We start from the raw sequence: 16946 nt of genomic DNA, 5'->3' as shown, positions 1-16946 counted from the left end.
GAGCGGAGCGGCCGCCCGCGGCCAGAGCGCGGAGCGCGGGGAGGAAGACGGGAGGCCGGCGGCCGCAGGGCCGGGCCCACGCGAGGGGGCGCGCGCGGGGAAAACGGCGCCGGGCGAGGGCAGGGCCGGGCGGGGCGCCCGCGGGCTCTTACGCGGCCGCTTCCTGCGGAGGCTCTCCACGCGCTGGCGGGACGCCGAGGGGGCGCCGCTGCAGGAGCCCGGCCGCTCCCGCCTCCCGCCCTGCGCCGAGGCCGAGGCCCCGACCGCGGGCGCCGACACGCTGCTCGCCCTGCGCCGCAGCGGCTCTCGCTCCCGCCGCCGCCGCCCCTCGGGCCCCGCGGGCGCCGGCTCCCCGGCCGACGAGGCGGCGGCGGCCCCGCCGTGGCGCTCCATGGGCGCGCCGAGCCGGCCCGCTCCCATCCGCAGCAGCCGCCGCTGCCGTGCGAGCCAGCCCCCCAGGACCGGAGTCCTCGTCGCCTCCGCCGCGGCGGCCCCGCCCAGCGCCCCGCACCCCCGGCCCGCCGCCTCTTCCGTTGCGCCAACGCGCAGCCAGCCAATACGAGCAGCGAGGGGGCGGCCCGAGGGCCTCGCGTCCAATCGGCCCCCGGACTCGAGGCTGAGCGAACGCGCCGCCGCCCAATGGGAGGCCCGCAGGACGGGGCGGGGCGGAGGCTGGTGAGGGACGGGATGCGGGGCCCGCCGCGAAGAAGGCGGTGTTGCCGAGGCGCGGGGTGGCGGCGCCGCCCAGCGGACGCCCGGGGTCCGCGCCCTCTCCGCCTTGCCCACGCGCCCCCACGGTGGCCCGTCGGCGCCCACGGGGCCCCCGAACGCCCCCGGGATGGCCCGCGCGCCCCCAAGCCCGCCCCCCCCTCCCGCGCCCTCCGGGCCGGCAGCGCCCCGCGGCGTGTGGCCGCCAGCCCCGGGCCGACGGACGGGCTGGAGCCGCGGCTGACCTGGCGTGTGGCCCTCGGCCTGGTCCCGCAGCGGCCGTCGAGGCCGCCGGCCTCTCCGCGCTACACTTTGTTAACAGCCGCCTCCCCAGCCCCCTTCGACGTCCGACCACGGGTGGGCCGCGGCCAAGCCCCTCCATTCCGCCTGCGCCGGAGGAATGTTCCCTGCACCAGAAGGAATGAAAGGACTGGGGCTGGTCTCCATGGCAACTAGAAGAAAGAGGAGGGTTATAAATCCGTCGCCACCTTCCTGTGGGCGTTTTGAAGGAGAGCCTGTACCTCCCTTCCTGTGTGGAGCACTGGGGGGCACAGAAGGATCTGCTGGAGCCTGGATATTAAAAATAAGTAAAAGCATTCCTTTCCTGAAACCTCGACCTCTCGCACATCCCAGAAGCCCTTGTTCTAAGGATTCCTTCCCCCCGAGGCTACCCAAGCCCTGCTCTGTACCCTCGGCACTCCTTACTCCCTCACTTTGTTAAACCTAATAGGACTGGGCTTATCTTGCTTGCTAATTATTTCCTAAGTGCCTTTCCTGGGGGACGGTAATGTCCCTTGGCAGAGCCCTTATTTTCTTCCCCCTCCCCTAACGACTGGTAGTAGCAGACTGCACCGGAAGGAGGAGCTGCTTGTGGGCCTGTTGAGCAGAATCCCCCGCTCACTCCCAACTGGCCTCCCCGTACTGTCGGCTTGACTCTGGAAGTCCTGTTTCCTCACTGGAAACTCCACGCCTGCAGGAAGCCACCCCAGATGTACCCCAGAAGAACAGAAAACACCGACAGCTACTCTCCAAAAGCTCAGTGCCAGCACTGCCTCCCCGCCTGCCTCCTCCTCCCAAAACAATGTGGCCTTAACGGATGGAACTTACAGCCATGCCCGGATAGATCATCCTGTAGAATTAAAAAAACATCTTCATCATTCCTTGGCTGCCAAGATGAACCCCAACATCAAAACAATACCTCAAATACACATAGGATTTTTACAGTTTGCAGTGTCTTTTCATCTCACTTAATTCTCGCAGCAACATTTGGATGGAGCGTCTTATCCAGAGGCACACAGCTAAAAAGTGACAAAGCCGGGACTCCTGAGAAGTCCAGCAACTCCTCAGCCTTATGATAATGAAAAAAGGAACAGATGTAATGAAATTCCAGTAAATTATTGGAAGGTGTCTTCACTCCTGCGCATTGACTTGCTGACAGTCTGCAACTATCAAGTATATCTAAGATAACAAACGAAGTATATACTAATGGCAACAAGGCAGAATTTAATAAGCCTACAACAAAAATGCGAATAAACTGAGCAAAAGAAACTAGACCCTGTATGATTCCATGAATATGAAGTTTACAATTACTAAATGATATCAGAGGTCAGGATGCTGTTTACCTTTGGAAAGGGGATAGAGGCGTGATGAGACGAAATCCGCCTCTTGGAAGCTGGCAGTAATCTTCCTTTGATCTGCGTGGTGGTTCCCTGAATGTGTTCACTTTGTGCTAGTGCCTTAAGATGTTCACTTTGATTTGTACACTTTTCTGTATGTATGTTATACTTAATAAAAACATTTACTTAAAAAGGGACTGGTTAACTGTACAAATAAAAGAATGTTCTCTCATGAACTATAGCAAATATACAATACTAATACATGATGTTAATAATAAGATGGTTTGTGGGAAAAACACACCAAATATAAGCTGTGGACTACATATAGCAGTAATATTATGACAATGTTCCTTCATCAATTGTAAAGAATGTGTCACAACGATATAAGGTGGTGGTGGGGCGGGTTATGTATGGGAATCCTATATGGTATGCATTGTGATTGTTATATTAACTCACAACTTCTCAAAAAATAAAAAGCACAATGCCAAGCTGTACTGTGTAGATAGTGGAGGTGTATGGAAAAAGTGTGCCAAATATGCTGTGGACCATGATTGGTGGTAATAGTCTGATGATATTGTCTCATAATCTGTAACAAATGTTCCACCAGGGTGTGAAGTTGTATGGGAAATCTACACAGCTGTATGATTGTTTTGCAAGTTCACAATATCTGTAACAAAAATATATTTAAAAAAAAATAGTATGGGTTGGGGGGAAAATACACCAAATATAAGGTAAGGACTATAGTCGGTAGTAATATTTTGACAATGCTCTTGCATAGTTTGTAACAAATGTTTCACAACAATGCAAAGAGTTGGTAGAGGGGTAATGTATGAGACCCCTGTGTGATGTTATGTATATTTATTTTGTAAGTTCACATTCTTTACTATACACTTATTGTTTATGTGCGTTCCTGTATGAATGAAATACTTCAATAAAAATTTTTTTAAAAATAAAAGCAAATAGCAGCAGATACTCTCTAGATAGCTTATGCCTTTATTTGTGGAAAAAAATAATTTTTGTAATAATCACTGTCTAGCCACTCTCCATAAGGCTAAAAGCAGAAAAGCTTTTCATGTGTGCTTATCCTACTGCCTAGTAGCTACCTGCCATTTTTTTTTATGACCCCCTATTACGGTCTTAATCAAAAACCCCTCTGGGAAGCAGATGTCTGCTCAAAGTGAAAAGAGAGCATCAGCCTACCATATAGCTAGTCCAGGATCTGGTACCCAGGGCCTCCTGACCCATGTGGTGAGCTAGCCCACGTGCAGTGCTGCCATGTGCAAGGAATGCCATGCCACGTATGGGTGCCCCACGCGCAAGGAGTGCACCTGCAAGGAGAGCCACCTTGCACAAAAAAAGCGCAGCCCACCCAGGAGTGGCACCGCACACATGGAGAGCTGGCGCAGCAAGATGACACAACAAAAAGACACAGATTCCTGGTGCCAACTGACAGGAATGCAAGCGGACACAGAACACACAGCGAATGGACACAGAGAGCAGACAATGGGGGGAAAGGGGAGAGAAATAAATAAAAAATAAATCTTAAAAAAAAAAACCCTCATACAAACAATGGCTCATATCAGGCGCTTAAATGTGTTGCTACAAGATTGTACAAATGGAGTTCCCTAGATTTAGACCTGAGAAATGAAAGAGAAATATTTAACATAAAAGGGTATCTATGTCCAAATCTTCAAAGGTATATCTGTAAAGAATTACGGGACCACAGAAATTTATTCCCTTTGTGCATCAGGATTTATTCCTCACATTGATGAACTGCCTTGGGAAAATATATATATATTTTTTATGTTTTGGATCACTTTAAATTTCTTTTACATGCTACATTTACTATCTCTTTTTTTTTTTTTTTACTAGAAACCATTTATTCGCACAAAAAAAAAGACAGTGGCTCGAGCCATGATATGACAGACCAAAGGTACATTTCCCAGACTTTAAATAATCTGTGTTCACCAAGGGGGAAGGAAGAGGTCTCTAAGCTCAGAACAAAACACCGGCCTTCTAGCCTCGCGGCCTAACTCCCTACAGATCCCACCGGGTCCCCACGAGGACTCGCGGGGGGGGGGGGGGGAACAACAGCCATTGGCGGTAAAATTGTAAAGCGACGTTTGCATTTACCATGTTCCCCTATTAGGATCCGCTCGGCCAAGCCCCGGCCTCGTCCGCAGGCTGCAGTGGTCGCTGGGAGGTCCCGAGCTGAGCGTGGGAAGGAATCGTGGAGTTCCACAGAGAGACCCAAGGACTTTGGGCCTGCGGAAGGCAGGCTGGTGGGGAGGAGGGTGGGCGAGTGGGGTTCAGGGGACGGGGATGTGTCCTGGAGCTCTCAAAAAAGGGGTTTCCAGTGAAATACTGCAGACGGTCTCTGTCCAGTTTCTCTTCTTTCATCCTGCGATTCTGGAACCAAATTTTGACTTGCCGGTCAGTGAGGTTGAGCGTCCGAGAGAGTTGAAGTCTTCTCTCTTTGTTTATGTGCACGTTAAAGAAAAACTCGCGTTCCAGCTCGCGGATCTGGAACGAGGTGTAGGGACAGCGCTTTCTCGGGACCGCTGAGGGGCCACGTGAAGACCTCGGCGCTGAGGCCTTGCCGCCTGCCCGCACGGCCCCACCCGAAGCGCAGGGAACGCACCGGCCCTCGGAGCGCAGCCAGTAGCTCGCGAGCGGTAGCTCTCAGCTCAGCGCCGGACGCCATGCGGTATTTTTGAACCACCCAAGATAAGACACTAACTTGACCTTAACTTTGTCAGGCGCCCCCAGTATCTGGAGAACCTCTTTTTTTTTTTTAACAATTTATTTATTTATTTCTCTCCCCTTCCCCACACCACCCCCCGCCCGCCCCCCGTCCCCGGCTCCAGTTGTCTTCTCCCTGTCTATTTGCTGCGTCTTGTTTCTTTGTCCACTTCTGTTGTCAGCAGCACGGGAATCTGTGGTGTCTGTGTCTCTCTTTGTTGCGTCATCTTGTGTCAACTCTCCATGTGGGTGGCGCCATCCTTAGGCAGGCTGCACTTTCTTTCCCACTGGCTGGCTCTCCTTACAGGGCGCATTCCTTGCACATGGGGCTCCCCTACGCGGGGACACCCCTGCATGGCACGGCACTCCTTGTGTGCATCAGCACTGCGCATGGGCCAGCTCCACACGGGTCAAGGAGGCCCGGGGTTTGAACCGTGGACCTCCCATGTGGTAGGTGGACACCCTAACCACTGGGCCAAGTCCACTTCCCTTACTATCTCTTAAGCTCAAGAAAAAGTCACTTATATACTTGCAAAAATATTCACAAAAAAAAGTTCGGGAAAGTAAACGTGGCTCAAGCAATTGAGCTCCCACTTACCACATGGAAGGTCCCAGGTTCGGTTTCTGATGCCTTCTGGAGAAGACAGGTGAGACAGCAAGCTGGTGTGACAGGCTGATGCGGTGAGCTAATACAACAAGATGATGCAACGAAAGAGACACAGAGAAAACACAATGAGAGAAACAAGGCGGGAGCGGAGGTGGCTCAAAACAAGCAGACAGCAAGCACAAATGGAGTATGAACAACAAAGGGGATAATTAAACAAAGTAAATCTTTTTTAAAAAGTTCATATGAAACTAAAGGTTTTTCTCCATTTAAATGTTTCCATTATTCTTTTTAATGATAAAATTCAAGTGTTAAAATAAACAACAAAAAGAGAGAAATTGAAGATTTGCCTTGTAATAAAGTTAGGTAAATCCATGATCAAGCTAAGCTGGGTTGCTTTCGTTTTTTGTTTCAAAAACTGAAATGAAAGCCATTAAGAGGTTTCTTGTCTGCATGGTTATTAAAGCAATTTATTTCATGGGAAGAGCATTAAGTTCTTTATCACTTCTCTCAGTTATTCACCCTTGGGGAGAAGCCAATTTTCTGGTATACACATCAGAATAATAAGCACAGGAGGCATGGTAAGCATAGTGGTTCAGAGAAACTAACCAGACTCTAAAAGAATAACTTGCAAATCTAAAGTCTCTTCAGCAATATCATAATCAAAACATGCATCTAAAAAAAAAAAAATGTATCTACCATGTTAGGAACTTATTTCTCGGGGGGGGTGGGGGAGGAACAAAAACAAAAAAAAACTTTAGTGGCTTAAAACAAAACTATTTACATATTAGCTTGGTTTTCATGGTCAGGAATTGTAGAGTGGCTTAGCCGGCAGGTCCTGATGCAGGGTATGTCACCAGGGTGCAGTCATTTGAAGGCACACAGGCTGGAGGACTCTCTTCCACGATGGCCATTCACGCTGCTGGCGAGTTGGCCCTAGCTGCTGGCAAGAGGTCTCAGCTCCTCCTAACACGGGCTTCGCACGGCGGTGCTCGAGCCAGCTTTCCTCAGAGGCAGTGATCGCAGAACAAGGCAGAAGATACCATGTCTTTTATAATCTGACCTGGGAAGTCACACTCCATGATTTCTGCGACATCCCATTAGACACAGGACAGCCGTCTGCAACAGGGGAGGGCACGACCACAGGACCTGACCACCACTAGGGAGCGGAGCGTGGGAGGCCAGCTTGGGAGCTGGCTACCCTCTGGCTGCCACAGTTCACTTTCTCATCTTCTCCCTACGCTCAGAGAGCCAGGTGACGGCTTCTCTCCGAGTCTGCACCGAGTTCCTTGCAGCTGAAGTCACCGCTGGAGAGCGCACACTAAGGCGCCAGCCGCAGGGGAGTGTTCTTTTATTGGGCTCCGTTGGGGCCAGCGAACCTGAGTGGTGAGATCCGACCCCTTTCAAGCATGAGGCCTTTTTTCCGGAGTGTAATGGGGTGGAAAACCTGCCTACTGTCTCTCCCGAAGGACAGAGGTTGAAGAACATGAGAGCACTGAGCCCTCAGTGATTCTTCCAAGGCTTGGCCTTTGGCCCAGAGCTTGCTACTGGAGAAAAGGGTAGAGTTGTGTGTCACACAGGTGCACGCAGACACACACAGTGTAACCAGCCTGCGGCATTCTCGTGGCCTCTCCATAGCTCACAGGCAAGGTGCAAGTATTGCCTGTTTTGCAAATAACTTGTCTCAGGAGAATAACGGCAGAAAATTCAGATGAAATGTGAGTGTGGAACTCAGGGCTCCCTAAGTCTGGAAGGTCCTGTCCCTTCCCAAATATTGGAAGGATTGATCATTTTCCTTAGTTTTCAAGCTCAAGGCCTGTTTTATTTTCTAGGCTGCTTAAGCTAATATCATAAAATGGGAATTTTTACTCACAGTTTTGAGGCTCAGAAAATGTCCAAATGGTGATGCTTTCTTCCCAAAGACGGTGGCGCTCGGGGCCAGGCTCCTTGGTTCCTCGTCACCTGGTGGCATCTCCACGCTCTGCTGACGTTCAGCTTCCGGCTGGTGCTCTGTGGCTCGCTCTCCCTCTCTCTCTCTCTGTATTCCTCCCACTTACAAAGGACTCCCTCCAGTGACAGGATTAAGCCCCCTCCTGACTGGGCTAGGCCAAAGACACCCTAACTGAGTAACCTCATCCACGGTCCCGCTTACTCTGGGCCCGCGCCCGCAGGAGTGGGTTAGATTTCAGGACGTGTTTTTCTGCGGTACATACAGCTTCAAACCCCCACAAGGCCTTTCTCATCTCCGACAAAATATCCCTGATTAGGGTACCAAATTTCTAGACAACCACTAGTGTGTGCCCTTTAATTGTTATTATAAAGGAAAACAATCTGTGCTTAAATAAGTTTGGAAACATGAGGTAAGGTTAAGTGCAACTTTTCAAAGCTATAATACGCTGACGTGCACAATGACTCTCCAAGAGGCAGCTGGAGTATGGCGCTATCTTACAAACGTATTCGACCATGGATCTCTTTTTATTTTTTCCATAGAACTTCCTATTCCTCAAAACACACTTTGAGAAATTTATCTCTGGATATAAAAATCACTGGCAACTCTGTCATATTGTAGGCAATGAAGATTTGGTTCTGTCCATCTTGAAAGCTTGATAACTAGTATTATTTTTACTTCTCCAAAAAACAATTGATAAAAGCTTCTGTTTTCTGGAAACAAGTTTGTCCTCACCGCTCTAAGACAGCTCCATTCTCCTGAGTTCTCAAAATGGTGTTGCCATTTCCGTTGCTCAGAATAACTCAACTCTTCCCTCTCCTTCACCCCTTTCCTGGGTCCAGCACTGTCTGATAGGACACTATTAAAAACACGTGTAATTTAAAATTTTCTAGCAGCCAGGTTAAAATAGTAAAAACAAATTAATTTGTATAGCCCATTTCATTTAGCCCAATATACGCAAACATTATCATTACAACATGTGGCACTTACATTCCAAGGGCTCGGCAGCCACATGTGTCTGGTGGCTATCACGTTGGACCACGAAGCTCCAGTCATTTCCGTTGTCACCTAAATATTTGTCCTGCCTCCGGTTTCTCTTCTATCCAGCCTACTGCCCCCAGGGGCGAATCTTCCTAAAGCATTGTTCTGTTCATATCCCTTCTCTGTTTAAAAATGGTGTCTTTGCCTACAGAATAACAACTTAACATTTAAGGAGACCCATTTAGCATCTTCCCACTTTTCCTCATTTCTTCCCATATGTTGCATAACTTGTTCCAGCAAAACAAGTCCAGGGTTCTCCAAATAGGCCTTGGCTCATCCTTGGTCTCTGTTTGAAATCCTCTCCTGCCACATCTCTACTTGTCCAAACAACCCCAACTACCATCCTTCATGGTTTACCTCAACGATACCTCCTCTGTAGAGTCCTCATGATTACCAGTTAGCTATGACCGCGCTGATCATTTATGTCACTCTTGATGGCATTTATCACATACTTGTCTTAAATTAAGAGCTTACATCTTCATGTCTGCCACAGTGCCTTTCACAGCATAAGCGCACACACACACACAAATATGATATGTTGACAAATGATTACAGTGGCAATAGAAAACCTGAGACCTGTTAAAATGTTAACATCTTTGTAGTCGACAATGTTTGGTATCAGCCCAGCTCACCACTACTCCCTCTTCTCCAAGAAATCCCCCTACCCACCTATAACTTAGTCCCTAAGAGCCAGGCTTGTACCTCGTAACACCATCCACTGAGAATGGGGACTCACATCTTAAGGTAAGATGCCACATGTGGGCCAGAAAGTAGAGAGATCTGGTCCACAGGACAGACCCAAGAACGCCAGCTCTCCCAGTCTTGGATCCATCCTGTCACGGGCTGCACTCACTCCTGTATTTGGATCCCATAACAGTCCCCCACAACCTTTTAACAAATGTCCTCTCTCTCTGGTCTAACCGAGCATACATTGTCTTTGTCCCTTGGAACCAGAGAGTCCTAATCAAAACAATCATGACGGAGTCCAAAGTCTCATTATCAAGGCCACTTATTCTGTGGTCTCCTAAGACCCAAAACCTTGAATTATAACTTTCCAACTATGAGGACTCGGAGCCCATTTCTCAGAGGTCCTCAGTTTTCAGGCAGCTAAAAGGCTAAAGTACCACAGGATAGTACAACACAGCCAGCCCTAACGTAAAGCATGGACTATGGTTTTATAGTTAAGAGGACAATTACAGGAAGTGGCTGTGGCTCAACTGACAGAGCATCTGCCTACCATATAGGAGGTCCAGGGTTTGGTACCCAGGATCTCCTGACCCATGTGGTGAGCTGGCCCATGCGTAGTGCTGCCACACACAAGGAGTACCGTGCCACGCAGGGGTGTCCCCTGCGTAGGGGAGCCCCATGCACAAGGAGTGCACCCCACAAGGAGAGCCACCCTGCATGAAAAAAAAGCGCAGCCCACCCAGGAATGGTGCTGCACACACAGAGAGCTGACGCAACAAAAAAAGTGACACAGTTTCCCGGTGCTGCAAGACAAGAATGCAAGCGGACACAGAACACACAGCAAATGGACAGAGAGAACAGACAACGGGGGGGGGGGGGGGGGCGGAATAAATTTTAAAAAGTAAATCTTTAAAAAAAGAGTACAATTATAAAAATTATTTTGTCAACTGTAATAAAAGTACCACACAAATTCAAGGTGTTAGTAATAGGGTGGTATACAGGAAATCTGTATTTTATTTTTTGTGTAAACCTACAACTTGTCTAATTTTTTAAAAAAGAGGTTAAAGTGCACAAAGGGAGAAGTGTCTACATTATTTTAACAGACAGGAGCACCTGCAGAACTTTCCCTGCCCATGCTCCCTTCAGAATTCCTGTCCCCGAGGATGACTAGTCCTGGTTATAATCACTGGAAAAGAACCCCAGGCAGGTGGAATAACTTGCTGAGGACCGCGGCACTGCCAACAGGCCGCGCAGGTACCAGAACCCGGGACACGGGGCTCCTCGGCGCAGGACCTGGCTGCCTGTCGTGATCCCGTGAAGATGTCTCAGAATAAGTGTTTTCTTTCTCTAGGTGAAGACACTCCTGCAACAGATGCAAGATAAATTTCAGGCTATGTCTGACCAGATCATTGGAAGAATTGATGATATGAGTAGTCGCATTGACGATCTGGAGAAAAATATTACAGACCTCATGACACAGGCTGGAGTGGCAGAACTGGAAGGTGAAAACAAAAAGAGTGAAGGCTAATTCACATTGAAATATGGAACACCATTTTACAAGCCAAGAGAAGACCCAATGGCTTTTTGCAACTACTAAGTGTACACAAGTTTTATATTATAAAGTGTGCATTCTTATCATATACTAAAAACAAAAACAAAAACCCCAATCTACATTAATGGAAGTGTGAAGGAAGTCATTTTAGTGAACTACTGTTTGTATTACTGCCAAGTATCCTCACATACCTACTTGAACAGCTTACAAAAGGTGTTGATGCCACCTATACCAAAGAACAAAGATGCTCAGTGATTCATCGTTAGTTTGCAGTTTAGCTATACTCCCCCAGCCCAGCACATACGTGCTCGACACACAGTGACCCTCCGGCATCAAAGTAAAACTAGCTCCAGATAAGGTCATGGCAGCGGGGCTCAACTGTAGCACCAGGTACTCTAAGCTAGAAGCCACCTGATGCCAGTCAACTCCCGCCCAGGCGCCAGCGAGGCAACCAGTGAAGGATGGTGGAAGAATTCTCAGAACAAGCAGGCTTCTCAGCCCAGGTTGCACATGGGAATTTAAGAACATAAATCTCCTTCTGGAGATCTTTATCTCCAGATCAAACAAAAACTGTCATCTGATTGTGGAGAAAAAAATGAACTTATTCTCAATCTTGCAAGGAGTGCACAACCAGAAAACGTGGCTGGAGCCCTGAACAAAGAAAAATGACACAATGTACACCCCTAGGCGAGCTCGCAAGCCCGTCCTCTGTTTCTCCGCAGATTGGATACTTCAGAGGTTACAGCCTATCTGAGGAGTCTAAATTTCCTCGCACAAGTTTTCCAGTTTTTTGAGCAACCACTTTCTCCATCACATTCCAACCATTTTAGCTTTTACCTGCTCCTTTTGCCAAAATAAGGAATGGAATTTAGTGCTGAAATGGTATTGACTTAGTCCTTTTTCGGGCATCTTTTTTACTGCCTGTAGGACTGACTTGAGCTGGTTGCCTTTGTTCCTGCTTAACCCGGGAGTGGGAGATTGAGATGGTAGGCTGCCAGGTTACATTAATTAATATTTTCTTCCTTTATGTGAAAAGTAAACTAATCTCCGTTTCTTATAGGAATCAGCTAGGAGCTTTGGAATAAAGGTATCCAGGCTGCATCCTTGACAAATTAAGCTGAAACTCCAGGGGTGGGACGCAGACATCAGTATTCATTGACGCGACCAGGGGGCTTCAGGGCGCAGTCGGCGAGAGCCGCGCTCCAGGCCTGCCTTGCTGTGGCCCCTGGTAGTCTGCAAGAAACGCAGACTCCAGGCCCCACCCCAGACCTGCCTTAGCTATAGCTTAGCAGGCGCCCCAGGCGACTCGGATGGGGTGGACCTTTCGGATGCCCTGGGATGGGAACACAGGCTTTGGAGGCTGACAAACACTGGTTCTAATCCCGTCTGCAGCGGCGGAATGACTTGGGGCCAGCTGCCCAAGCTAGCCGAATCTCAGGGGAGTGAACTGTGTCGGGCCATACATGGAGGACTAGGAATATCTTTATACACTACGGAGCGATCTCCACTATAGTGTAAGTGAAAAAAGCAAAAGACATATACAGCCTGTTTTAATATAAAGATCAAACAAAAACTAAAAGGGCGGGCTTGGGGAACGTGATAATCTGTGTAGAGCAGTTAGCATTGTGTCTTGCAGATAGAGTGCTTTGCAAGTCAGCTATTGTTATTTCTTAGTCAGTGCAGTTTCCATCTGATAATTCACAGGAGTGAGCTTTCTGATTCAACAAGGCACTTAGGAAAGTCTCATGCTATCTGGACACAAAATAAAAATGTGAGTTACTTAAATTCTTATTATGGGAAATTTCAAAAACGTACAAAAGTAGAGTATAATGAACCCTGACATACTGATCACCCAACTTCAACACTAATCAACTCATGGCTCTTCTCGTTTCATCTTTACTCCCACCCCTTCCCTGCCCCAGTGATTATTTTGAAGTAAATCCCAGACATAATACTTCATCTCAAAGTTCTTCTCAAAGTTGAGGATGCTTTTTTATTTAACGTTCCCGTAGAACCATTATAATACCTGAAAAACTGATATAAGTCCTAACATCATTAAATACTCAAGTGTTTAAATTTCCCTGATTTTCCATCTTTGTTTCACAATTATTTTGTTCAAACTAGTTTCCAAATGAGGGTCAACATATTGTATCTGATTGCTTTGTTTCTCAAAGTCTTTCTATAGGTTTCCTCTCCTGTTTTTTGTTTTTCTTGCAATTTATTTCTTAAAGAAACCACATTGTTTGTTCTGAAGAATTTTCCTCACATTCAGAATTTTGAGGACTTCATTCTTGTAGTCTAAACTGTTCTGATCCCTATATATATACAGATATATATATATATTTTATTTCTCTCCCCTTCCCCCCCCCCCATTATCTGCTCTCTGTGTCCATTCATTGTGTGTCCTTCTGTGACCGCTTCTATCCTTATCAGCGGCACTGGGAATGTGTGTTTCTTTTTGTTGCGTCATCTTGTTGTATCAGCTCTCCATGTGTGCGGTGCCGTTCCTGGGCAGGCTGCACTCTCTTTCACGCTGGGCGGCTCTCCTTACGGGGTGCACTCCTTGCATGTGGGGCTCCCCTACGCGGAGGACACCCCTGCGTGGCAGGGCACTCCTTGCGCGCATCAGCACTGCACATGGGCCAGCTCCACACGGGTCAAGGAGGCCCAGGGTTTGAACCGCGGACCCCCCATGTGGTAGATGGACGCCTTAACCATTGGGCCAAGTCTGCTTCCCCCTATATATATTTTTTCTTACACAATAGACTTTATTTTTGGAGAAGTTCTAGATTACCGAAAAGATACATCAAAAGTGTAGGGGAGGGAGCTCCGAGAAGATGGCATGGAGCAGGCAGGCAGGGCTCAACTCTCTCGCAAGAACAATGGAGAAAGGGCAAAAAGCTGTCCGGGAACCTGCTTTGGGGGTCAGCAGACCAGGACAGTGCCCCACAACCCGGGAGGGCGAGGGACAGAGATGAAGAGCCTGAACCCACACGCCTGAGCTCCCAAACCCTCGCCGCGGCGGAAGGCTCCATCCCACCCTCAGGACCTAAGCCCGGACGAGCCCCCTGCTCACTGCGCTGACTGCGAGGGGAACAGGCATCGTCCTCCCGGCGGCTGTTACCAGGGAAGAGGGAGGGGTTGGGGGGTGGGGCGTGCTTCCCCTTCAGGGCTTCGGCCAGCAGAGCCAGCTTCGAATCTCAGCTCTGGCCAGACCAGAAACACCAGAGCGCGGAAGTGGAGAAAACAACCTCTGTGGAAAGGTCCCCAACAGGCGCCATCTGCTGGCCAGCTAGGAAACTGCAAGGAGGAAAATTGCTTTAGGTCTCTCTTTAGCCCAAACCCCTGGGAGAAAATCTGCACCCTATTAGTGAATCCCCGGCCTGATTTTTTTTCTCTTCCCCCGCTCCCCCAAGATGGCTCCCTTGTTGTTTGCTCATTTTTTTCCTCATCTGCTCGTGTCTTCTTTAGGACGCACAGGGAACTGAACCTGGGACCTCCCACATAGGAGGCGGGCACCCAACTGCTTGAGCCACATCTGCTCTCTGCTTTTTTTTTTTAAAGGTTTATTTATTTAATTCCCCCACTCCCCCGGTTGTCTGTTCTCTGTGTCTATTTGCCGCGTCGTGTTTCTTTGTCCGCTTCTGTTGTCGTCAGCGGCATGGGAAGAGTGGGCAGTGCCATTCCTGGGCAGGCTGCACTTTCTTTCACGCTGGGCGGCTCTCCTTACAGGCGCGCTCCTTGCACGTGGGGCTCCCCTACACGGGGGACACCCCTGCATGCCACGGCACTCCTTGCGAGGATCAGCACTGCGCATGAGCCAGCTCCACACGGGGTCAAGGAGGCCCGGGGTTTGAACTGCGGGACCTCCATGTGGTAGACGGACACCCTAACCACTGGGCCAAGTCTGTTTCCCTCTGCTTTTGTTTTTGCTTGCTGTCTGATTGTTGTTTGCACATTGACTTGCTCACTGCTCATTGTTTCGCTCATTGTCTGCTCACTGTCCACTTGTATTTTCTCACTGCTTGTTGTCTTTTGCTTGTTGTCTGCTCATTGTTTTTGCTTGATGTCTGTTTTTCCTTAGGAGGCACCAGGAATCAAACCCAGGGCCTCCCATGTGGGAGGTGGGTACCCAACTGCCTAAGCCACACCCACTCCCCTGACCGGATTTTGATAATTTAAGCTGGATAATTTTAAAGACTCAGAATAAGCTGAATCAAAATCAAGGAAGAACTGTGGAAAAACAACAACAACAACACTAGACAAGAGAGAAATTGACCATTGTAGTAAATTCACACAATGTATTCAGATGCCTAGACATCAGCAAAAAACTACAAGCCATACTAGGAAACAGAAGAGATGGCCCAGCCAAAGGAAGAAGCCAAATATCCTGATGATATACAGGATTTAAGACAACTAGTCAATGATAATCACACAAATCTCCTAAATCAATTCAAATAATTGAAGGAAAATATGACTAAAGAGATAAAGGATATTAACAAGACACTGATGTGAACATAAACAGCAATTTGAAAGCCTGCAAAGAAAGTAACAGAGCTTATGGGAATGAAGACACAATGATGAAATTAGAAATAGAGGCCCACAACAGCGAATTTGAATTTTTTATAGACAGAATTTGTGATATCAATGCCAGAACATGCAAACTGACAAAGACAGGAGAAGAGAAAGAGAAGACAATGAAAAAAAAAAAAAATAGAACAGGGTCTCAGGGAATTCAATGCAATGTGAAATGCACAAACATACACATTATCAGTGTCCCATAAGGAGAAGAATGGTAGAGGGGCATAAGGAATATTTGCCAAAATAATGGCCAAAAACTTCCCAATCCTTATGAAAGACAAAATATCAACATCCAAGGACAACACACCACAAACAGAATAACTCTGAATAAACCTACTCCAAGACACCTACCACACAGAATGACAAATATCAGAGATAGAGAGAGAACTCAGGGAAGCAGACTTGGCCCAGTGGATAGGGCGTCCGTCTACCACATGGGAGGTCTGTGGTTCAAACCCCGGGCCTCCTTGACCCATGTGGAGCTGGCCCACCGCGCAGTGCTGATGCGTGCAAGGAGTGCTGTGCCACACAGGGGGGGTCCCCCCACATAGAGGAGTCCCACGTACAAGGAGTGCACCCCATAAGGAGAGCCGCCCAGTGCAAAAGATAAGGTGCAGCCTGCCCTGGCATGGCGCCACACACATGGAGAGCTGACACAAGATGACGCAACAAAAAAAAAGAAACACAGATTCCTGGTGCCGCTGATAAGGATAGAAGTGGTCACAGAAGAACACACAGTGAGTGGACACAGAGCAGACAACTGGGCGGGGGGGAAGGAGAGAGAAATAAATAAATAATAAATCTTTAAAAAAAAAAGAGAGAGAGAACTTAGAAAGCAGCAGGAGGAAAACAAAGCATCACATACAAAGGAACCTCGAGGGAGGCGGATGTGGCTCAAGTGACTGGGCTCCCATCTACTTATGAGAGGTCCAGAGTTCGATTTCTGAGGCCTCCTGGTGAAGGCAAGCTGGTCCGCCTGGCGACCTGGCCTGAGAGGAGAGCTGGCACAGTGAGATGATACAACAAAAAGAGACACAGAGGAGAGACAATAAGAGACACAGCAGACCAGGGAGCTGAGGTGGCGCAAGAGATTGAGCACCTCTCCCCCACTCTGGAAGGCCCAGGATTGGTTCCCATGCCACCTAAAGAGAAGACAAGCAGACACAGAAGAACACACAGAAAATGGACACAGAGAGCTGACAAGGGGGGAGGGAGAATCAAATAAATCTTTTTTAAAAAAGGGGGGCGGGGAACCTCAATAAGATTAAGTGCCAACCTCTCATCAGAAACTATGGAGCGAGAGTGAAGTGGTGTGATGTATTTAAGGGACTGAAAGAGAAAACATGCCAGCCAAGAATTCTGTATCCGGCAAAACTGACTTTCAAAAATGAAGGTAAGTTGAAAGTCTTCAGAGACAAACAAAAACTGAGAAAGTATGCTACCAAAAGACCAGAACTATAAGAGATA

The 16946-nt window shown here is 48.4% G+C and overlaps 1 protein-coding gene across 1 annotated transcript in view; it reads right to left on the bottom strand.

The window, feature by feature from the left end:
- Nucleotides 1-455, bottom strand: part of PANK2 (pantothenate kinase 2) — a 34089-nt gene extending 33634 nt beyond the window's left edge. The window contains exon 1 of the mRNA XM_058287508.2: nt 153-455. Within this exon, the coding sequence (XP_058143491.2) occupies nt 153-420 (268 nt within the window). The 5' untranslated portion in view covers nt 421-455. The remainder of the gene's footprint in view (nt 1-152) is intronic.
- Nucleotides 456-16946: the final 16491 nt, after the last annotated feature.

This window comes from Dasypus novemcinctus, chromosome 24 (genome assembly GCF_030445035.2).
Source record: "Dasypus novemcinctus isolate mDasNov1 chromosome 24, mDasNov1.1.hap2, whole genome shotgun sequence".
In the NCBI taxonomy this organism is placed as follows: domain Eukaryota; kingdom Metazoa; phylum Chordata; class Mammalia; order Cingulata; family Dasypodidae; genus Dasypus; species Dasypus novemcinctus.
This window is presented reverse-complemented; position numbering and strand designations above follow the sequence as displayed.